Source organism: Aphelocoma coerulescens, unplaced genomic scaffold, assembly GCF_041296385.1.
Source record: "Aphelocoma coerulescens isolate FSJ_1873_10779 unplaced genomic scaffold, UR_Acoe_1.0 HiC_scaffold_207, whole genome shotgun sequence".
Lineage (NCBI taxonomy): Eukaryota > Metazoa > Chordata > Aves > Passeriformes > Corvidae > Aphelocoma > Aphelocoma coerulescens.
This window is the reverse complement of record NW_027183553.1, coordinates 195,205-216,960: the sequence shown is the minus strand read 5'-3', so window position 1 is coordinate 216,960 and position 21,756 is coordinate 195,205. Positions and strand designations below refer to the sequence as shown.

The window sequence follows — 21,756 nt, the reverse complement described above, 5'->3', positions numbered from 1 at the left end:
TTTGGGGGTGGGGGAGGGGCGTGGGGGGGAAAAAAAAAAAAAAAAAAAAAGGGTGGGGGAGGGGAGGGGAGGGGCGGATTTTTTTGGGGTGTCCCCGGGGGTGTCCCCGGGGGTGTCCCCAAGGTGTCCCCAAGGTGTCCCCGAGGTGTCCCCAAGGTGTCCCCGCGTCACTTCCGCGTCTTCCGGGGGCCCTCGTCCGCTGCGGGGGGGAGGGGACAGGGTCAGGTGACGTCATGGTAAAGGGGGGGGGGTTTGACGTCATGGCGGGTGACGTCATCGAGGTGTTCCCACCCCGCCCCCCCATCGGTGTCACCGGCGGGGGGGGGGGGGCGGGAGGGGGAGGGGACAATGATGGGGTGTGAGGGGGACAGGAGGGGGTGGCAGCGATGGGGGGAGGGGACGGGGAGGGGACGGGGAGGGGGGAGGGGACAGGAGGTGACATGGGGGTGGCAGCGATGGGGGAGGGGACAGGGAGGGGGGAGGGGAGAGGGAGGGGAGAGGGAGGGGACAGGGAGGTGACGGTGACAGAGGAGGTGGCAGGAGGTGGCAGCGATGGGGGAGGGGACAGTGGCAGGAGGTGACAGGAGGTGACAGGAGGTGACAGGGAGGTGACACGGAGCTGACGGTGACAGGGAGGTGACAGGGAGGTGACGGTGACAGGTGACAGTGACAGGAGGTGACAGGGAAGGTGACAGGGAGGGGACAGGAGGTGGCAGTGACAGGAGGTGACAGGAGGTGACAGGGAAGGTGACACAGAGCTGACGGTGACATGGAGGTGACAGGGAGGTGACGGTGACAGGTGACAGTGACAGGAGGTGACAGGAGGTGACAGGGAGGTGACAGGGAAGGTGACAGTGACAGGAGGTGACATGGAGGTGACAGGGAGGTGACAGGGAGGTGACAGTGACAGGAGGTGACGGTGACATGGAAGGTGACAGGGAGGGGACAATGGCAGGAGGTGACAGTGATGGGGGAGGGGACAGTGCCAGTGCCAGTGCCAGGAGGTGACAATGACAATGACAATGACAATGCCAGGAGGTGACAGGAGGTGACAATGCCAGGAGGTGACAATGCCAGTGCCAGGAGGTGACGGTGACAGTGCCAGGAGGTGACAGGAGGTGACAATGACAGTGACAGTGCCAGGAGGTGACAGTGACAGTGCCAGTGCCAGGAGGTGCCAGCGCTGTCCCCTCGGTACCTGCGGGCGGTGCCGGGGCCGGGCGGGGTCACGCTGGGGAGGAGAAGATGGAGATGGAGATGAGAGGGGGGAGGGGACATCGGGGACATCGGGGGGATGGAGGGGACCAGGAGATGACCACAGGGGTGACCAGGAGATGACCCCGGAGATGGTCAATGGGATAGGGAGGAGATGGAGGTGACCAGGAGGTGACCACAGAGATGGTCAGTGGGATGGGGGGGGATGGAGGTGACCAGGAGATGACCACAGAGGTGACCAGGAGGTGACCGCAGAGATGACCAGGAGATGACCACAGGGGTGACCGGGAGATGGTCAAGGGGACAGGGAGGGGATGGAGGTGACCAGGAGATGACCTCAGGGTGACCAGGAGATGACCACAGGGGTGACCACAGAGATGGTCAATGGGATAGGGAGGAGATGGAGATGACCAGGAGATGACCACAGAGGTGACCAGGAGGTGACACAGGGGTGACCAGGAGATGACCACAGAGATGGTCAAGGGGGCAGGGAAGGGATGGAGGTGACCACGGACCATGGAGATGACCACAGGGGTGACCAGGAGATGACCACAGGGGTGACCTTGGACCATGGAGATGACCACAGGGGTGACCGGGAGATGGTCAAGGGGACATCAGGGGGATGGAGGTGACCAGGAGATGACCACAGGGGTGACCAGGAGATGACCACAGGGGTGACCCTGGACCATGGAGATGACCACAGAGGTGACCAGGAGATGGTGGAGGGGACACGGGGATGGTCAAGGTCACCTGGAGGTGGTCAAGGGGACACAGAGGTGACAGAGAGGGGATGGAGGTGACCACGGAGGTGACCACAGAGGTGACCACGGACCATGGAAGTGACCACAGAGGTGACCAGAAGATGATGGAGAGGACACGGGCAAGGTCACCCGGAGATGGTCAAGGTGACCACGCAAGTGACCACGGACCACAGAGCGTGGAGGCGACCACCCAGGTGGCCACAGCGGCCGCAGAGCCGGCAGGGGCGGGGCCGGGGGGACATTTGGGGACACTCGGGGACACTCCGGGGGGTCCGGCCCCCCCCCCCCCTCACCCTCCAGGTAGTTCCTGGCGATGAACTTGAGGGCCTCGTCCAGCAGAATGACCGGGAAGGAGATCTTGAGGACCATCAGCCAATGGGTCAGCGACAGCGGCGTCAGCTTGAAAATCATCTGGGGACACCGGGGGACACGGCTGGGACCCCCCCCAAGGCCACCAGGGCCACCCCAGGGCCACCCCGGGGCCACCCCGGGGCCACCGGACCCCACCCGTGGGCACTGAAGCCTCCCCGTGGTCATCCAACCCGATGGGCACTCAAGCCAAGGTCAACAGACTGGTGGCCGCCGTCGTGGTGGCCACCAGCTCGGTGGTCATCGATGCGATGGGCAGGCCGGCAAGCGCACGGCCACCATCCCGGTGACCACCAGCCCCACGGTCACCACCTCGATGGCCGTCGATCCGTGGTCAAGGACCCCATGTCCCCATGACCACCAGCCTAATGACCACCAGCCCTATGGCCATCAGCTCAGTGACCACCAACCCCACATCCCCAAGGCCACCAGCTTGGTGTCCACCATCTTGATGGCCACCAACGGCACGACCACCAACCCCAATGTCGATGACCACCAGCTCCGATGACCACCAACCTTAATGTTGATGACCACCAGCTCCCACCAACCCCATGACCACCAACACCGATGACCACCAACCCCAATGTCGATGACCACCAACCCCTTGACCACCAACCCCATGGCCACCAACCCCAATATTGATGACCACCAGCTCCAATGACCACCAACCCCATGACCACCAACACCGATGACCACCAACCCCAATGTCGATGACCACCAACCCCTTGACCACCAACCCCATGGCCACCAGCTCTGATGACCACCAACCCCAGTGTCAATGACCACCAACCCCATGACCACCAACCCCAATGTCGATGACCACCAACCCCAATGTCGATGACCACCAACCCCTTGACCACCAACCCCATGGCCACCAGCTCTGATGACCACCAACCCCAGTGTCAATGACCACCAACCCCTTGACCACCAACCCCATGACCACCAACCCCAATATTGATGACCACCAGCTCCAATGACCACCAACCCCATGACCACCAACACCGATGACCACCAACCCCAATGTCGATGACCACCAGCTCCGATGAGCACCAACCCTGATGTTGATGACCAACCCATGACCACCAACCCTGATGTCAATGACCACCAACTCCGATGACCACCAACCCCAATGTCGATGACCACCAACTCCGATGACCACCAACCCCAACTCTGATGACCACCAGCTTTGATGACCACCAACCCCGATGTCGATGACCACCAACCCCACGCCCCCAAGGCCACCACGCCCAAGGCCGCCCCGCGGCGTCCCCCCGGCGTCTCCTTACGGGCAGGGGGTCGATGTAGAGGATGACGAAGTGCAGGGACATGGAGAGGCAGATGGAGCCCACCAGCCAGATGTTCACCCACGGCGGCATCCGGGCCAAGGACTGGTTCTCGGACAGGCTGGGGACAGCGGGGTCACCACGGGGTCACCACGGGGTCACCACGGGGTCAGCGGGACGGCGGGGGGGACGTGGGGCAGGAGGACGCTGAGGGGTCACCGCAGGGTAGGGGGCGGCGATGATGACGAGGACGGTGACCCGTGGAGGTCACCTTGGTGGTGACCATGATGACCTTGACCATGACCATGACAATGACCACGACGATGACAACCGTGACAATGATGACGATGCCAACGGTGACCATGACAATGACACTGCCAGGTGTCCCTCACCTGCTGAGGGCGTTGCACGTCTCCATGGTGACCATGACCTTGATGACCACGATGACCATGAGCATGACCATGACAATGACCATTATGACCATGACCATGACGACCACAATGACCATGAGCATGACAACGACCATTATGACCACGACCTTGATGACCACAATGACCATGACCATGACAATGGTGACAATGACCATGATGACCATGACCATGATGACCACGGTGACCATGACCATAACAATGGTGACAATGACCATTACGACCATGACCATGATGACCATGATGACCATGACCATGATGACCACTATGACCATGACCATGACAATGACCATGATGACCATGATGAGCACCATGACCATGACAACAGTGACAATGCCAATGGTGACACTGGTGACAGCGCCCCTCACCTGCTGAGGTCATTGCACATCTCAATGGTGACCACGATGACCATGACCATGACCATGACCACGATGACCATGATGACCATGATGACCATGACAATGACCATGACAAAGGTGACAATGACAATGATGACAATGCCAATGCCGACGGTGACACCGGTGACAGCGCCCCTCACCTGCTGAGGTCATTGCACATCTCGATGGTGACCATGATGACCATGACCATGACCACGACCACGATGACCATGACCATGATGACCATGACCCTGACTATGATGACCATGACCATGATGACCATGACCATGACCATGATAACCATGACCATGACTATGATGACCATGACCCTGACTATGATGACCATGACCATGATGACCATGACCATGACTATGATGACCATGACCATGACAATTACCACGATGACCATGACCATGACAATGACCATGACCATGATAACCATGACCATGACTATGATGACCATGACCCTGACTACGATGACCATGACCATGACAATTACCACGATGACCATGACCATGACAATGACCATGACCATGATGACCACGAGGACAACGACCACGACCACGACAAAGGTGACAATGCCAACGATGCCAATGCCGACGGTGCCAACGACGCCGGCGACGCCGGTGACGGCGCCCCTCACCTGTTGAGGGCGTTGCACATCTCGATGGTCACCAGCACCGACAGCGCCATCGTCATCGGCACCGGCGACTCGAAGATGTCGCAGTCGAGGCCGTCGAACTCCGCGTTGTGCTCGCTGCACTGCATGAAATGGGTCTGGGGGACAGAGGGGTCACCACGGGGTCACCGCGGGGTCACCACGGGGTCACAGCTTGGGGACACCTTGGGGACACCCCTGGCGGGGCACCCTGGGGAGCTGAGGGACACCACGAGGACCTTCATGGTGGTGGTGGCACCTCCATGAGGGGCCTGAATGGGGTCTGGGAGGGGAGACGGGGGGGGGGTCACTCAGGGGTCAGTGGGTGGGGACACCTTGGGGACACCTCGGGGACACCTTGGGGACACCTTGGGGACACCTTGGGGACACTCGGGGACTCACCAGCTGGTAGTAGCTGACGTTGGGTCCATCCTCAGCGAAGAGGAACCACCAGGCGGCCGCTCCGACCGTGGCGGCCCCGACGTAGCCTGGGGGGGGGGGAGACAAACGGGGGGTTGGGGACACCTTGGGGACAACCTGGGACCACCATGAGGGTCTCCAAGGGGCCACCGTGGGGGTCTCCAGGTGGTTCCGTGAAGTTCTCCAGGTGACCCCGCGAGGTTCTCGGAGGAACCTGCTCCATGGGGGTCTCCGGGTGGTTTTTGGGGAGTCTTTGGGTGGGTTTTGGGGGTCTCCAAATGGTTCTGTGAGGTTCTCCAGGTGACCCCGTGAGGTTCTCGGAGGAACCTTCTCCGTGGGGGTCCCTTGGTGACCTCCAGGGCTCTGGGGGGGTCGTTTTTGGACTTCTCCAGGTGGATTTTTTGGGGATTCTCCAGATAACCCCGTGAGGTTCCTCAAGGAACCGCCTCCATGGGGGTCTCCAGGTGATTTTTTGGGGCCTTTCTGGGGGGTTTTTTTGGGGTCTCCAGGTGGTTCCGTGAGGTTCTCTGGGTGACCCCACGAGGTTCTTCAAGGAACCATCTACGAGGGGCCACCTTGGTGACCCCCAGGGTCTCTGGGGACCTCAAGGAGCTTCCTTGGGGGTCTCCCCTTGGTCCCATGAGGTTCTCGAGGTGACCCCACAAGGTTCTCCAAGGAACCACCTATGAGGGGCCACCTTGGTGACCCCTGAGGTCTCCAGGGACCTCAAGGTGTTGTCTCCAGGTGGTCCCATGAGGTTCTCTGGGTGACCCCACAAGGTTCTCCAAGGAACCACCTATGAGGGGCCACCTTGGTGACCCCTGGGGTCTCCAGGGACCTCCAGGTGTTTCCTTGGGGATCCCATGAGCTTCTCGAGGTGACCCCACGAGGTTCTTCAAGGAACCACCTATGAGGGGCCACCTTGGTGACCCCTGGGGTCTCTGGGGACCTCAAGGTGTTGTCTCCAGGTGGTCCCATGAGGTTCTCGAGGTGACCCCACGAGGTTCTCTGAGGAACCACCTCCAAGGGGCCAACTCGGAGGCCTCTGGGTGACCCGTGGAGGTCTCCGGAGAACCTGGAGGTGACCTCGAGGTGACCCCGAGATGCCCCCTGGGATGGCCGGCGGTCTCACCCCCGATGGCCAGGTAGCGGAAGAAGAGCCAGCCGGAGATCAGGGGCTCCTTGGGGCTGCGGGGGGGCTTGTCCATGATGTCCAGGTCGGGGGGGTTGAAGCCCAGGGCGGTGGCCGGGAGCCCGTCCGTGACCAGGTTGACCCAGAGCAGCTGCACCGGGATCAGCGCCTCGGGCAGCCCCAGTGCCGCCGTCAGGAAGATGCTGGGAGGGGAGCGCGGGGGTCAGGGAGGGGACTGGGAGGGACTGGGATGGGACTGGGACGGAGTGGGAGGGATTGGAAGTGGACTGGGATGGACTGGGACAGACTGGGAGGGATTGGGAGTGGACTGGGATGGACTGGGAGGGCACTGGGATGGACTGGGATGGACTGGGAGTGGACTGGGATGGACTGGGAGGGCACTGGGAGTGGACTGGGATGGAGTGGGATGGACTGGGAGGGCACTGGGATGGACTGGGAGGGCACTGGGATGGAGTAGGAGGGACTGGGATGCAACTGGGATGGAGTGGGAGGGCACTGGAAGGGACTGGGAGGGACTGGGAGGGCACTGGGATGGACTGGGACGGAGTGGGAGGGATTGGGAGTGGACTGGGATGGACTGGGATGGGACTGGGATGGAGTGGGATGCGACTGGGAGGGCACTGGGATGGACTGGGACGGACTGGGAGGGATTGGGAGTGGACTGGGATGGACTGGGACGGACTGGGAGGGATTGGGAGTGGACTGGGATGGACTGGGACGGACTGGGAGGGATTGGGAGTGGACTGGGAGGGATTGGGAGTGGACTGGGATGGAGTGGGAGTGGACTGGGATGGACTGGGAGGGTACTGGAAGGGACTGGGAGGGGACTGGTGGGCACTGGGAGTGGACTGGGATGGACTGGGAGGGACTGGGAATGGGAAATGGGGATACTGGGATGGACTGGGAGGGACTGGGATGGACTGGGAGTGGACTGGGATGGAGTGGGATGGACTGAGAGGGCACTGGGATGGACTGGGAGGGCACTGGGATGGAGTGGGAGGAACTGGTGGGCACTGGGAGTGGACTGGGAGGGACTGGGAGGGACTGGGATGGACTGGGAAGGGACTGGGATGGACTGGGAGGGACTGGGATGGACTGGGAGGGGACTGGGATGGAGTGGGATGGAGTGGGAGTGGACTGGGAAGGACTGGGATGGACTGGGATGGACTGGGAGGGACTGGGATGGACTGGGATGGCACTGGGAGGGACATGGGATGGACTGGTGGGCACTGGGAGTGGACTGGGATGGACTGGGAGGGACTGGGATGAACTGGGAAGGGACCAGGATGGACTGGGAGGGCACTGGGATGCAGTGGGAGGGACTGGGAGGGACTGGGAGGGCACTGGGCTGAACTGGGACAAACTGGTATGAACCAGGAGAAAACCCAAAACTGGGCCAGTCCAAAAGCCACCAACAAGATCCAGCACCAACAACTGGTCCCAACTGGTCCCAACCGGTCCCAACCGGTCCCAACTGGTCCGAAGTGGGCGCTCACCAGACGACCTCGCCCACGTTGGAGGAGATGAGGTAGCGGATGAACTGCTTCATGTTGTTGTAGATGGCCCTGCCCTCCTCCACGGCCGCCACGATGGTGGAGAAGTTGTCATCGGCCAGGACCATCTCCGAGGCCGTCTTGGCCACGGCCGTGCCCGAGCCCATGGCGATGCCGATCTCGGCCTTCTTCAGCGCCGGCGCGTCGTTGACGCCGTCGCCGGTCTGAGGGGACACCGCAAGAGTCACCGGGGACGGGGCGGAAGCGTCCGAAGAGCGGCGCTTTTACGGTGGAACTCCCAAAAAAAAAGGAGGGCGTGAGGGAAGGGCGTCAGGAACGGCCTCGGGTTGGTGGTGGGACCCCAAAATGATGCAAAAATGGTGGTGGGACCCCAAAATGACGTCAAAACGGTGGTGGGACCCCAAAATGATGTCAAAATGGTGGTGGGAACCCAAAACGAGGTCGAAACGGTGGTGGGACACCAACAGGACGTCAAAATGGTGGTGGGATCCCAAAATGATGTCAAAATGGTGGTGGGACCCCAAAATGATGTTAAAACAGTGGTGGGACCCCAAAATGATGTAAAAATGGTGGTGGGACACCAAAACGAGGTCAAAACGGTGGTGGGACCCCGAAGTGATGGCAAAATGGTGGTGGGACCCCAAAATGACGTCAAAATGGTGGTGGGACCCCAAAACGAGGTCGAAACGGTGGTGGGACCCCAAAATGAGGCCAAAACGGTGGTGGGACACCAAAATGAGGTCAAAATGGTGGTGGGACCCCAAAACGACATCAGTCAAGACCTTTTGAGCCCAAACCCCTTCAAATCAAGAACTTCTGACCGCAAACCCACATCAATCGATGGTGGACCCCCAAACCCCATCAAATCAATGGCAGTTGGCCCCCAAAACCTCATCAATCCACGGTGGACCCCCAAAACCTTCTCAATCCATGGTGGAACCCCCAAAATGACGTCAATCCATAAATCCTCACCCCAAAACCTCCTCAATCCATGGTGGAACCCCCAAAACGACGTCAATCCATAAATCCTCACCCCAAAACCTCCTCAATCCATGGTGGATCCCCAAAACCTCCTCAATCCATGGTGGAACCCCCAAAACGACGTCAATCCATAAATCCTCACCCCAAAACCTCCTCAATCCACGGTGGAACCCCCAAAACGACGTCACCCAAGAGCTTCCTTCCCCAAAGCCCCTCCCTCCTCACCATGGCGGTGATCTCGTCGAAGGACTGCAGGAACTCCACGATCTTGGACTTGTGGGTGGGCTCGACGCGGGCGAAGCAGCAGGCGCGGCGGCAGGCCTCGCGCTGCTCCGACAGCGGCAGGTCGTCGAACTCGCGGCCGGTGTAGGCGCGGCCGGAGACCTCCTCGTCCTCGCCGAAGATGCCGATGCGGCGGCAGATGGCGATGGCCGTGCCCTTGTTGTCGCCGGTGATCATGATGACGCGGATGCCGGCGTCGCGGCACAGCCGGATGGAGCCCATCACCTCCTTGCGGGGCGGGTCCAGCATCCCCACGCAGCCCACGAAGGTCAGGTCCGTCTGGGGTGGGAGGGGACGCGGAAGAAAAATGGAGGTGGGGGGGTCAGGGAGGTCATGGAGGAAGGAAGTGATGGGGGGGGCGGTGGAGGAGGAACCCCAAAAAATGGGTGGGTTGGAGGTCATGGAGGAGAAGGAACCCAAAAAATGGGATTTTGGAGGTCATGGAGGAGAAGGAACCCCAAAAAATGGGATTTTGGAGGTCATGGAGGAGAAGGAACCCCAAAAAATGGGATTTTGGAGGTCATGGAGGAGAAGGAACCCCAAAAAATGGGATTTTGGAGGTCATGGAGGAGAAGGAACCCCAAAAAATGGGATTTTGGAGGTCATGGAGGAGAAGGAACCCAAAAAAAGCCCCAAGAAACCCCCAAAATGAGGTCCCACCACCCAAACTGAGATCCCACCACCCAAAACAAGGTCCCACCACCCAAAACGAGGTCCCACCACCCAAAACGAGATCCCACCACCCAAAACGAGGTCCCACCACCCAAAACGAGATCTCACCACCCAAAACAAGATCCCATCACCCAAACTGAGATTCCACCACCCAAACTGAGATCCCACCACCCAAACTGAGATCCCACCACCCAAAACAAGGTCCCACCACCCAAAACGAGGTCCCACCACCCAAAACGAGGTCCCACCACCCAAAACAAGGTCCCACCACCCAAAACGAGGTCCCACCACCCAAAACGAGGTCCCACCACCCAACACCGGCCGCGGGGCCACCTCGCGGCCACCGACCTCGTACTCGGCGAACTTGGTGGAGTCCTCGAGGACCATGTCCTCCTTCTTGGGCGGGGTGTCGCGGGTGGCCAGGGCCAGGCAGCGCAGGGTGTCCCTGCCCGTGCCCCACTCCTTGATGACGCTCTGGATCTTCTCCTTGGCCGCCGGCGTCAGCGGCACCCGCGCGGTGCCCACCCGGACGTAGCTGCAGCGGTCGATGACCCCCTCGGGGGCGCCCTGGAGGAGGTGACGGGGTTGGGGACGTCGGGGACATCGGGGACATCGGGGTAGTGGGACAGGGAGGTGACGGGGTGGAGGCATCGGGGTGGTGGGACATGGAGGGGTGGGGGTGGGGACATCAGGGACATCGGGGACATTGGGGACATCAGGGTGGTGGGACAGGGAGAGGATGGGGTTGGGGACATCGGGGTGGGGTGGTGGAACATGGAGGTGATGGGGTTGGGGACATCGGGGACATCGGGGACATCGGGGACATCGGGGACATCAGGGACACGTGGAGACATCGGGGTGGTGGGACATGGAGGTGACGGGGTGGGGACATCAGGGACATCAGGGACATTGGGGACATTGGGGTGGTGGGACAGGGAGGTGATGGGGTTGGGGACATTGGGGACATCAGGGACATTGGGGTGGTGGGACATGGAGGGGTGGGGACATATGGGGACATTGGGGTGGGGTGGTGGAACATGGAGGTGATGGGGTTGGGACATCGGGGACATTGGGGACATTGGGGTGGTGGGACAGGGAGGTGACGGGGTTGGGGACATCGGGGACATCGGGGACATTGGGGACATTGGGGTGGTGGGACATGGAGATGATGGGGTTGGGGACGTCGGGGTGGTGGGACATGGAGGGGTGGGGACATATGGGGACATCAGGGTGGGGTGGTGGGACAGGGAGGTGATGGGGTTGGGGACGTCGGGGACATCGGGGACATTGGGGTGGTGGGACATGGAGATGATGGGGTTGGGGACATTGGGGACATCAGGGACATCGGGGTGGTGGGACAGGGAGGGGTGGGGTTGGGACATCGGGGACATCAGGGTGGTGGGACATGGAGATGATGGGGTGGGGACATCGGGGACATCGGGGACATCGGGGTGGTGGGACAGGGAGGTGACGGGGTGGAGGCATCGGGGTGGTGGGACATGGAGGGGTGGGGGTGGGGACATCAGGGACATCGGGGACATTGGGGACATCAGGGTGGTGGGACAGGGAGAGGATGGGGTTGGGGACATCGGGGTGGGGTGGTGGAACATGGAGGTGATGGGGTTGGGGACATCGGGGACATCGGGGACATTGGGGACATTGGGGTGGTGGGACAGGGAGGTGATGGGGTTGGGGACATCGGGGACATCGGGGACATTGGGGACATCGGGGACATCGGGGTGGTGGGACAGGGAGAGGATGGGGTTGGGGACATCGGGGTGGGGTGGTGGAACATGGAGGTGATGGGGTTGGGGACATCGGGGACATCGGGGACATCGGGGACATCAGGGACACGTGGAGACATCGGGGTGGTGGGACATGGAGGTGACGGGGTGGGGACATCAGGGACATCGGGGACATCGGGGACATTGGGGACATTGGGGTGGTGGGACAGGGAGGTGATGGGTTGGGGACATTGGGGACATTGGCATGGGGTGGTGGGACAGGGAGGTGATGGGGTTGGGGACATCGGGGACATTGGGGTGGTGGGACAGGGAGGTGACGGGATGGGGACATCGGGGTGGTGGGACACAGAGGTGACGGGGGTGACAGGAGGTGACAGAAGTGACCCAGGTGACAATGATGGCCCAGGTGATCCCAGGTGACCCTCAGGTGACCCCCAGGTGACACAGATGACATCACCCAGGTGACAGTGATGACCCAGGTGACCCCCAGGTGACCCCCAGGTGACTCCAGGTGACAATGATGACCCAGGTGACAATGATGACCCAGGTGACCCTCAGGTGACCCAGATGACCCCCAGGTGACCCCCAGGTGACCTCCAGGTGCCCCCCGCCCACCTTGACGAACATCTTGTTGCCCACGGCGGCGCGCGAGGCCTTGGCCGGCGAGCAGAAGACCGACATGGACTTGCGGTCCCGGGAGAACTCCAGCGTAAACTCCTTCTTCATCAGCTGCTTGATCACCTGGGGGGACACCAGGTGGGACAGGAGGTGACACAGGGGGGGACACAGGAGGTGACACAGGTGGGACAGGAGGTGACCCAGGAGGTGACAGGAGGTTCTCCAGGTGGCCCAGGAAGTGACCCAGGAGGTGGCCCAGGAGGTTCCCCAGGTGGCCCAGGAGGTGACAGGAGGTTCTCCAGGTGACCCAGGAGGTGGCCCAGGAGGTTCCCCAGGTGGCCCAGGAGGTGACAGGAGGTTCTCCAGGTGACCCAGGAGGTGACCCAGGAGGTTCCCCAGGTGGCCCAGGAGGTGACAGGAGGTTCCCCAGGTGGCCCAGGAGGTGACCCAGGTGGGGACACAGGAGGTGACCCAGGAGGTGACCCAGGAGGTGACAGGAGGTTCCCCAGGTTCCCCACATGACCCAAGAGGTGACAGGAAGTTCTCCAGGTGACCCAGGAGGTTCTCCAGGTGACCCAGGAGGTGACCCAGGAGGTGACCCAGGAGGTTCCCCAGGTGGCCCAGGAGGTGACCCAGGAGGTTCCCCAGGTGGCCCAGGAGGTGACCCAGGAGGTGACCCAGGAGGTTCCCCAGGTTCCCCAGGTGACCCAGGAGGTGACCCAGGAGGTTCTCCAGGTGGCCCAGGAGGTGACCCAGGAGGTGACCCAGGAGGTTCCCCAGGTGGCCCAGGAGGTGGCCCAGGAGGTGACCCAGGAGGTTCCCCAGGTTCCCCAGGTGACCCAGGAGGTGACCCAGGAGGTTCTCCAGGTGACCCAGAAGGTGGCCCAGGAGCTGACCCAGGTGACCCAGGAGGTGACCCAAGAGGTGACAGAGGTGGCCCAGGAGGTGACAAAGGTGACCCAGGAGGTTCCCCAGGTGGCCCAGGAGGTGACAGGAGGTTCCCCAGGTGGCCCAGGAGGTGGCCCAGGGAGGTGGCCCAGCAGGCGACACTCACGGCGTTGCAGGCGTTGGCGCGCTCCACCTTGGACAGGTTCCTGACGTCGGTGTTGAAGACGTTCATCTTCTCCACCAGGCAGGTCAGCGCCGTCTCGGTGGCCTCGCCCACCTTCTCGTAGACCCCCTTGGACTGCGGGGACACCGCGGGGCCACCGCGGGGGTCACCCGGTGTCACCCGGGGGGGGGGGGTGGGGACACGGCGGGGGGAGGGGCCAGCGCGGTCACCTCGTTGTAGTCCAGCGAGGAGTCGTTGCAGAGGGCGCAGATGGTGGCCAGCTCCACCAGGCCGTCGTACTGGCCGGCCTTGACCGGGCGGTCCTGCTTCAGCCTGCGGACAGCCCGGGACGTCAGGGGACAGCGGGGGTGGGGTGGACAGTGGGGGCAGGGTGGGCATTGGGGTCAGAGGGGACATTGGGGTCAGGGTGGACATTGGGGGCAGGGTGGGCATTGGGGTCAGAGGGGACATTGGGGTCAGGGTGGACATTGGGGTCAGAGGGGACATCGGGGTCAGGGTGGACATTGGGGTCAGGGTGGACATTGGGGGCAGGGTGGACATCGGGGGCAGGGTGGGCATTGGGGTCAGGGTGGACATCGGGGTCAGGGTGGACATTGGGGTCAGAGGGGACATTGGGGTCAGGGTGGACATCGGGGTCAGGGTGGACATCGGGGTCAGGGTGGATGTTCGGGTCAGAGGGGACATCGGGGGCCGGGTGGACATTGGGGGCAGGGTGGACATTGGGGTCAGGGTGGACATTGAGGGACATCGGGGTCAGAGGGGACATTGAGGGACATCGAGGGGGCATCGGGGTCAGGGTGGACATTGGGGTCAGGGTGGACATTGAGGGACATCAAGAAGACATCAGGGACAGGGTGGACACCGTGGGACACGGGAGTGGTTTTGGGGACCCCCAGGTGACATTTGGGGGTCCCCAGGTGATGTTGGGACCCCCCCGGTGACATCTGGAGACCCCCAGGTGACATTTGGGACCCCGGTGACATTTGGGGTTCCCCAGGTGACATTTGGGGTCCCCAGGTGACATTTGGGGTGCCTGGTGACATTTAGGACCCCCCAGGTGACATTTGGGGACCCCGGTGACATTTGGGGTTCCCCAGGTGACATTTGGGGTCCCTGGTGACATTTAGGGACCCCAGGTGACATTTGGGGACCCCAGGTGATGTTGGGACCCCCCAGGTGACATTTGGGGTTCCCCAGGTGACATTTGGGGATCCCAGGTGACATTTTGGGGTCCCCGGTGAGGTTTTGGGGTCCCCGCACTCACACTTCCCCCTCGGGGGCGTAGGTGGAGCCGGTGATGGAGAACTCGCTGAGGGAGCAAAGGTCGCCCTCGACCTTGTCCACGATGAACATCTGGGGGCAGACGGCGACGGTTTGGGGGCGTTTTGGGGTGTTTTGGGTCGTTTTGGGACAGACGGCGACGGTTGGGGCGTTTTGGGTCATTATGGGTCGTTTTGGGTCATTTTGGGACGTTTGGAGACATTTTGGGATGTTTTGGGACATTTGGGGACGTTTTGGGACATTTGGGGATGTTTGGGGACGTTTGGGGACATTTTGGGACGTTTGGGGACAGACGGGGACGTTTGGGGACGTTTTGGGTCATTTGGGGACATTTGGGGACATTTGGGGACATTTGGGGACGTTTAAGTCATTTTGGGACATTTTGGGATGTTTGGGGACATTTGGGGACCTTTGGGGATGTTTGGGAACGTTTGGTGGAAATTTGGGGTTTCCTGAAGGAATTTTGAGGTTCTCATGGAAATTTTTGCGTTTCTGGAGGAATTTTGGGGTTTCTGGAGGAATTTTGGGTTCTCGTGGAAATTTGGGGTTTCCTGGAGGAATTTTGGGGTTCTCGTGGAAATTTTTGCGTTTCTGGAAGAATTTTGAGGTTCCAGGAGGAATTTTGGGGTTCTCGTGGAAATTTGTGGCTTTCCAGGAGGAATTTTGGGGTTCTCGTGGAGAAATTCGGGGTTTCCTGAAGGAATTTTGAGGTTCCTGGAGGAACTTTGTGTTTCTCACGGAAATTCGGGGTTTTCCCCGAGGACTTTTGAGGTTCCCCGTGGGAATTTTTGGGTTTTTGGCAGGAATTTCGGGAATTTCCCCCTCCTCCAGGACTTTTGGGGGGTCCCACCTTGCAGACGGACATCTGGTTGGTGGTCAGCGTGCCGGTCTTGTCGGAGCAGATGACCGAGGTGCAGCCCAAGGTCTCCACGGACGGGAGGCTGCGGACGATGGCGTTCTTCTTGGCCATGCGGCGAGTGCCCAGCGCCAGGCACGTGGTGATGACCGCGGGGAGACCTGGAGGGGCCACCAAGACATGGAGGGGTCACCAGGACTTGGAGAGGTCACCAGGACTTGGAGAGGTCACCAGGACATGGAGGGGCCACCAAGACATGGAGGGGCCACCAGGACATGGAGGGGCCACCAGGACTTGGAGAGGTCACCAGGACATGGAGGGGCCACCAAGACATGGAGGGGTCACCAGGGCATGGAGGGGTCACCAGGACTTGGAGGGGTCACCAGGGCATGGAGAGGTCACCAGGACATGGAGGGGCCACCAGGACATGGAGGGGCCACCAAGACATGGAGGGGTCACCAGGACATGGAGGGGCCACCAAGACATGGAGGGGTCACCAGGACTTGGAGGGGCCACCAGGACTTGGAGAGGTCACCAGGACTTGGAGAGGTCACCAGGACATGGAGGGGCCACCAGGACATGGAGGGGTCACCAGGACTTGGAGAGGTCACCAGGACATAGAGGGGTCACCAGGACTTGGAGAGGTCACCAGGACATGGAGGGGTCACCAGGACATGGAGGGGTCACCAGGACTTGGAGAGGTCACCAGGACATGGAGGGGTCACCAGGACATGGAGGGGTCACCAGGACTTGGAGAGGTCACCAGGACATGGAGGGGCCACCAAGACATGGAGGGGCCACCAGGACTTGGAGGGGCCACCAGGACATGGAGGGGTCACCAGGACTTGGAGAGGTCACCAGGACATGGAGGGGCCACCAGGAGATGGAGGGGTCACCAGGAGATGGAGGGGTCACCAGAGTGATCAGCAGAGGCGGGGGGTGGTCAAGAGACCACCGGGGTGGTCAGCAGGCTCTCCAAAGTGGCCGTGGGTGGCCTTCAAAAGACCACAAATGGCCATGGGTGGTCCGTAGGTGACCACGGGTGGTTCGTAGGTGACCACGGGTGATCTCCAGGACCCCAAAAATGGCCATGGGTGGTCCATAGGTGACCACGGGTGGTCTTCAAGACCCCAAAACAACCACAGGTGGTCCATAGGTGACCACGGGTGGTCTCCAAGACCCCACAAATGACCACAGATGGTCTATAGGTGACCACAGATGATCTCCAAGACCCCAAAAATGACCACGGGTGGTCTCTGGAACCCCAAAATGACCATGGATGGTCCATAGGTGACCATGAATGGTCTCCAAGACCCAAAAAATGACCATGGGTGGTCTCTAGAACCCCAAAAACGACCACGGATGGTCCATAGGTGACCACAGGTCGTCCATAGGTGACCATGGATGATCTCCAAGATCCCATAAATGACCATAGATGGTCCATTGGTGACCACGGGTGGTCCATAGGTGACCACAGATGATCTCCAAGACTCCATAAATGACCACGGATGGTCCATAAATGACCACGGATGATCTCCAAGACCCCAAAAATGACCATGGGTGGTCTCTAGGACCCCACAAATGACCATGGATGGTCCATAGGTGACCACGGGTGGTCCATAGGTGACCACAGATGATCTCCAAGACCCCAAAAATGACTACGGGTGGTCTCTAGAACCCCATAAACGACCACGGGTGGTCCATAGGTGACCACGGGTGATCTCCAAGACCCCAAAAATGACCACGGGTGGTCCATAGATGACCACGGATGATCTCCAAAACCCCAAAACAACCACAGGTGGTCCATAAATGACCACGGGTGGTCTCTAGGACCCCATAAATGACCACGGGTGGTCCATAGATGACCACGGGTGGTCCATAGGTGACCATGAATGGTCTCCAAGACCCAAAAAATGACCATGGGTGGTCTCCAGGACCCCACAAATGACCATGGATGGTCCATAGGTGACCACGGATGATCCATAGGTGACCACAGATGATCTCCAAGACCCCATAAATGACCATGGATGGTCCATAAATGACCACGGATGATCTCCAAAACCCCAAAACAACCACAGGTGGTCCATAGGTGACCACGGGTGATCTCCAAGACCCCATAAATGACCACGGATGATCTCCAAGACCCCAAAACAACCACAGGTGGTCCATAGGTGACCACGGGTGGTCTCCAAGACCCCCCTAAACGACCCCACCGACCTTCGGGGATGGCGGCCACGGCCAGGGCGACGGCGATCTTGAAGTAGTAGATGGCGCCGCGGATCCAGGAGCCGCCGTGGACGGGGTCGTTGAAGTGGCCGATGTTGATGGCCCAGACGGCCACGCAGATGAGCGAGATGACCTTGGACAGCTGCTCCCCGAACTCGTCCAGCTTCTGCTGCAGGGGGGTCTTGTCCTGCTCCGTGGCCGCCATCTCGTCCCGGATCTTGCCGATCTCCGTGTTGACCCCCGTGGCCACCACGATGCCCACGGCCTTGCCCGCCCCGATGTTCGTGCCCTGAGTGGGGGGAAGGTCGAAATTCGGTGATTCGGGGGGGGGGGGAAAAAAAAAGGGGGGGATTTTCACCCCGGAATGGGGGGGTTTTAGCTCAAAAAAATTCAAAGGAAAATTGAAACTACCCCAAAGTTGTGGTTTGACCCCAAAAAATTGTGGTTTGATCCCAAAAATTGTGGTTTGACCCCAAAACGTGAGGTTTTAACCCAAAATCTTGGGGTTTACCTCAAAAAAACCAAACCGAAACCGAAACTACCCAAAAGTTGTGGTTTGACCCCAAAATCTGAGGGTTTTAACCCAAAATTGCAGGTTTTACCTCAAAAAAACCAAACGAAAACTGAAACCACCCGAAAATTGTGGTTTGACCCCAAAAGTGGTGGTTTGACCCCAAAATTTGAGGGTTTTGCCCCGAAATCGCAGGGTTTTACCTCAAAAAAAACAAACGAAGACTGAAACCACCCCAAAATTCTGGCTTGACCCCAAAAATTGTGGCTTGATGCCCAAAATTCTGGTTTGACCCCAAAAATTCTGGTTTGACCCCAAAATCTGAGGGTTTTGCCCCGAAATTGCAGGGTTTACCTCAAAAAAAACCAAACCAAACCCAAAACCACCCAAAAATTGTGGTTTGACCCCAAAAAATTGGGGTTTGACCCCAAAAGTTGTGGTTTGACCCCAAAAATTGTGGCTTGATCCCCCAAGTTCTGGTTTGACCCCAGAAATTCTGGTTTGACCCCAAAATCTGAGGGTTTTGCCCCGAAATCGCGGGGTTTTACCCCAAAAAAAACCCCGAACGAAAACCGAGACCACCCAAAAGTTGTGGTTTGACCCCAAAATCAGAGGCACAGGTGGCACTGATGACGTCACACAGGTGGCAGCGATGACGTCACACAGGTGACACGCAGGGGTGTCCCACTGATGATGTCACACAGGTGACACTGATGATGTCACACTGATGACGTCACACAGGTGGCACTGATGACGTCACACAGGTGACACGGGACGGTGATGACGTCACACAGGTGACACCGATGACATCACACAGGTGACACCGATGATGTCACACTGATGACGTCACACAGGTGGCACTGATGACGTCACACAGGTGGCACAGGGGACAGTGATGACGTCACACAGGTGACACCGATGACATCACACAGGTGGCAGCGATGACGTCACACAGGTGACGCGCAGGGGTGTCACACTGATGATGTCACACTGATGACGTCACATGGGTGACACCCAGGGGGTGACACCTGGGGGGACACAGAGGGGGGGTGACAGCGATGACGTCACACAGGTGACACAGGGGACACACTGATGACGTCACACAGGTGACACTGATGACGTCACACAGGGGACACTGATGACGTCACACAGGTGACACAGGGGACACACTGATGACATCATACAGGTGATGCTGACGTGACACGGGGGGGGTGACAGCGATGACGTCACACAGGCGACACACAGGTGACACACAGGTGACACCGATGACGTCACACGGGTGACAGCGATGACGTCACACGGGTGACACAGGTGACACCGATGACGTCACACAGGTGACGCAGGGGACACCGGTAACGTCAAACGGGTGACACCGATGACATCACACAGGGGACACACTGATGACGTCACACGGGTGACACTGATGACGTCACACGGGTGAAACAGGGGACACTGATGACGTCACACAGGTGACACACGGGGTGACAGCGATGACGTCACACGGGTGACAGCGATGACGTCACGGCGATGACGTCACTGACCGAGAAGAGCATGTTCTTCTTGTCCTGGTTGACGGCGCGGGGGTCGGGCACCGGCTCCGTGTGTTTGATCACCGACACCGACTCGCCTGCGCCGGCCACACCCGTGTCAGCCCGTACGGACCGGTATAAACCAGTATAGACCAGTATATACCGGTACGGACCGGTACGGACCAGTATAAACCCGTACGGACCGGTATAAACCAGTATATACCGGTACAGACCGGTACGGACCAGTATATACCGGTACGGACCAGTATAAACCCGTACGGACCGGTACGGACCGGTATAAACCAGTATAGACCAGTATAAACCCGTACGGACCGGTACGGACCAGTATATACCGGTACGGACCAGTATAAACCGGTATAAACCGGTACAGACCGGTACAGACCGGTATAAACCAGTATATACCGGTACGGACCAGTACGGACCAGTATAAACCAGTACGGACCGGTACGGACCGGTATGGACTGGTATAAACCAGTGTATACCGGTACAGACCGGTACGGACCAGTACGGACCGGTATGGACCAGTATAGACCGGTACGGACCGGTATAAACCAGTATATACCGGTACGGACCGGTACGGACCAGTATAAACCAGTACGGACCAGTACGGACCGGTACGGACCAGTATAGACCGGTACGGACCAGTACGGACCAGTATAAACCAGTACGGACCAGTACGGACCAGTACGGACCAGTACAGACCAGTATAAACCAGTATGAACCGGTACGGACCGGTACAGACCAGTACGGACCGGTATAAACCAGTACGGACCGGTACGGACCACTATAAACCAGTACGGACCAGTACGGATCAGTACGGATCAGTACAGGCCAGTATGGACCAGTACAGACCAGTACAGGCCAGTTTGAACCAGTATAAGGCAGTATGAACCAGTACAGACCAGTACAGACCAGTACAAGCCAGTATAGATCAGTATAAACCACTTTGAACCAGTATAAACCAATAAAAACCAGTTTGAACCAGTTTGGGACACAGTGACACCGCCCCCTCCAAGTGCTCCCAGTATGGCCCCAGTGCCCCCCAGTATGGACCAGTAAGGTCTCCCAGTCCCTCCCAGTTCATCCCAATCCATCCCAGTCCCTCCCAGTTCATCCCAGTTCCCTCCCAGTTCCCTCCCAGTCCCTCCCAGTTTGTCCCAGTCCCTCCCAGTCCCTCCCAGTCCCCCCCAATCCCCTCCCAGTCCCTCCCAGTCCCTCCCAGTTCATACCAGTAAGGATGGACTGGTCCACCCGCAGCGTCGTGGATTTGATGGAGATGATCCGGATGTCAGCCGGGACCTTGTCCCCAACTGGGGACACAGCGGGGGTTACTGGGAGCACTGGGAGGGACTGGGAGGGACTGGGAGGGGTCAAGGGGGTTACTGGGGGTAACTGGGAGTTACTGGGAGAGGTTAAAGGGGCTCCCAGGGGTTACTGGGAGGGACTGGGATGAACTGGGATGAACTGCGAGGGAACTGGGATTAACTGGGAGGGGCTGGGATGGACGGGGAGGGACTGGGATGAACTGGGAGGGAACTGGGATGAACTGGGAGGGACTGGGGGAGTTACTGGGGGTTACTGGGAGTTACTGGGGGTAACTGGGAGTTACTGGGAGCTGGGGGCTCCTTGTCCCCTCCCTGTCCCCGAGACCCTCTCGGTGTCCCCTGGGTGTCCCTGGGTGTCCCCAATGTCCCCTGGGTGTCCCCTGGGTGTCCCCAATGTCCCCTGGGTGACCCCTGGGTGCCCCCCGTGTCCCCACCTGCCACTTTGGCCATGTCCCCGTG

General features: G+C 59.7%; 1 protein-coding gene across 1 annotated transcript in view; it reads right to left on the bottom strand.

Annotated features, from left to right (window-relative positions):
- Positions 1 to 83: 83 nt before the first annotated feature.
- The window catches only part of LOC138101173 (sarcoplasmic/endoplasmic reticulum calcium ATPase 1), a 30,235-nt gene continuing 8,562 nt past the window's right edge, over positions 84 to 21,756 (bottom strand). The window contains exons 6-22 of the mRNA XM_068999039.1: positions 21,202 to 21,282; positions 19,964 to 20,049; positions 17,903 to 18,200; positions 15,680 to 15,846; positions 14,813 to 14,901; positions 13,758 to 13,860; positions 13,531 to 13,662; positions 12,474 to 12,599; positions 10,462 to 10,680; positions 9,385 to 9,720; positions 8,161 to 8,381; positions 6,644 to 6,846; positions 5,494 to 5,579; positions 5,077 to 5,210; positions 3,632 to 3,749; positions 2,270 to 2,387; positions 84 to 199 (exon numbers count right to left, since the gene is read on the bottom strand). Coding sequence (XP_068855140.1) covers positions 168 to 199; positions 2,270 to 2,387; positions 3,632 to 3,749; positions 5,077 to 5,210; positions 5,494 to 5,579; positions 6,644 to 6,846; positions 8,161 to 8,381; positions 9,385 to 9,720; positions 10,462 to 10,680; positions 12,474 to 12,599; positions 13,531 to 13,662; positions 13,758 to 13,860; positions 14,813 to 14,901; positions 15,680 to 15,846; positions 17,903 to 18,200; positions 19,964 to 20,049; positions 21,202 to 21,282 — 2,549 coding nt within the window. The 3' untranslated portion in view covers positions 84 to 167. The remainder of the gene's footprint in view (positions 200 to 2,269; positions 2,388 to 3,631; positions 3,750 to 5,076; positions 5,211 to 5,493; positions 5,580 to 6,643; positions 6,847 to 8,160; positions 8,382 to 9,384; positions 9,721 to 10,461; positions 10,681 to 12,473; positions 12,600 to 13,530; positions 13,663 to 13,757; positions 13,861 to 14,812; positions 14,902 to 15,679; positions 15,847 to 17,902; positions 18,201 to 19,963; positions 20,050 to 21,201; positions 21,283 to 21,756) is intronic.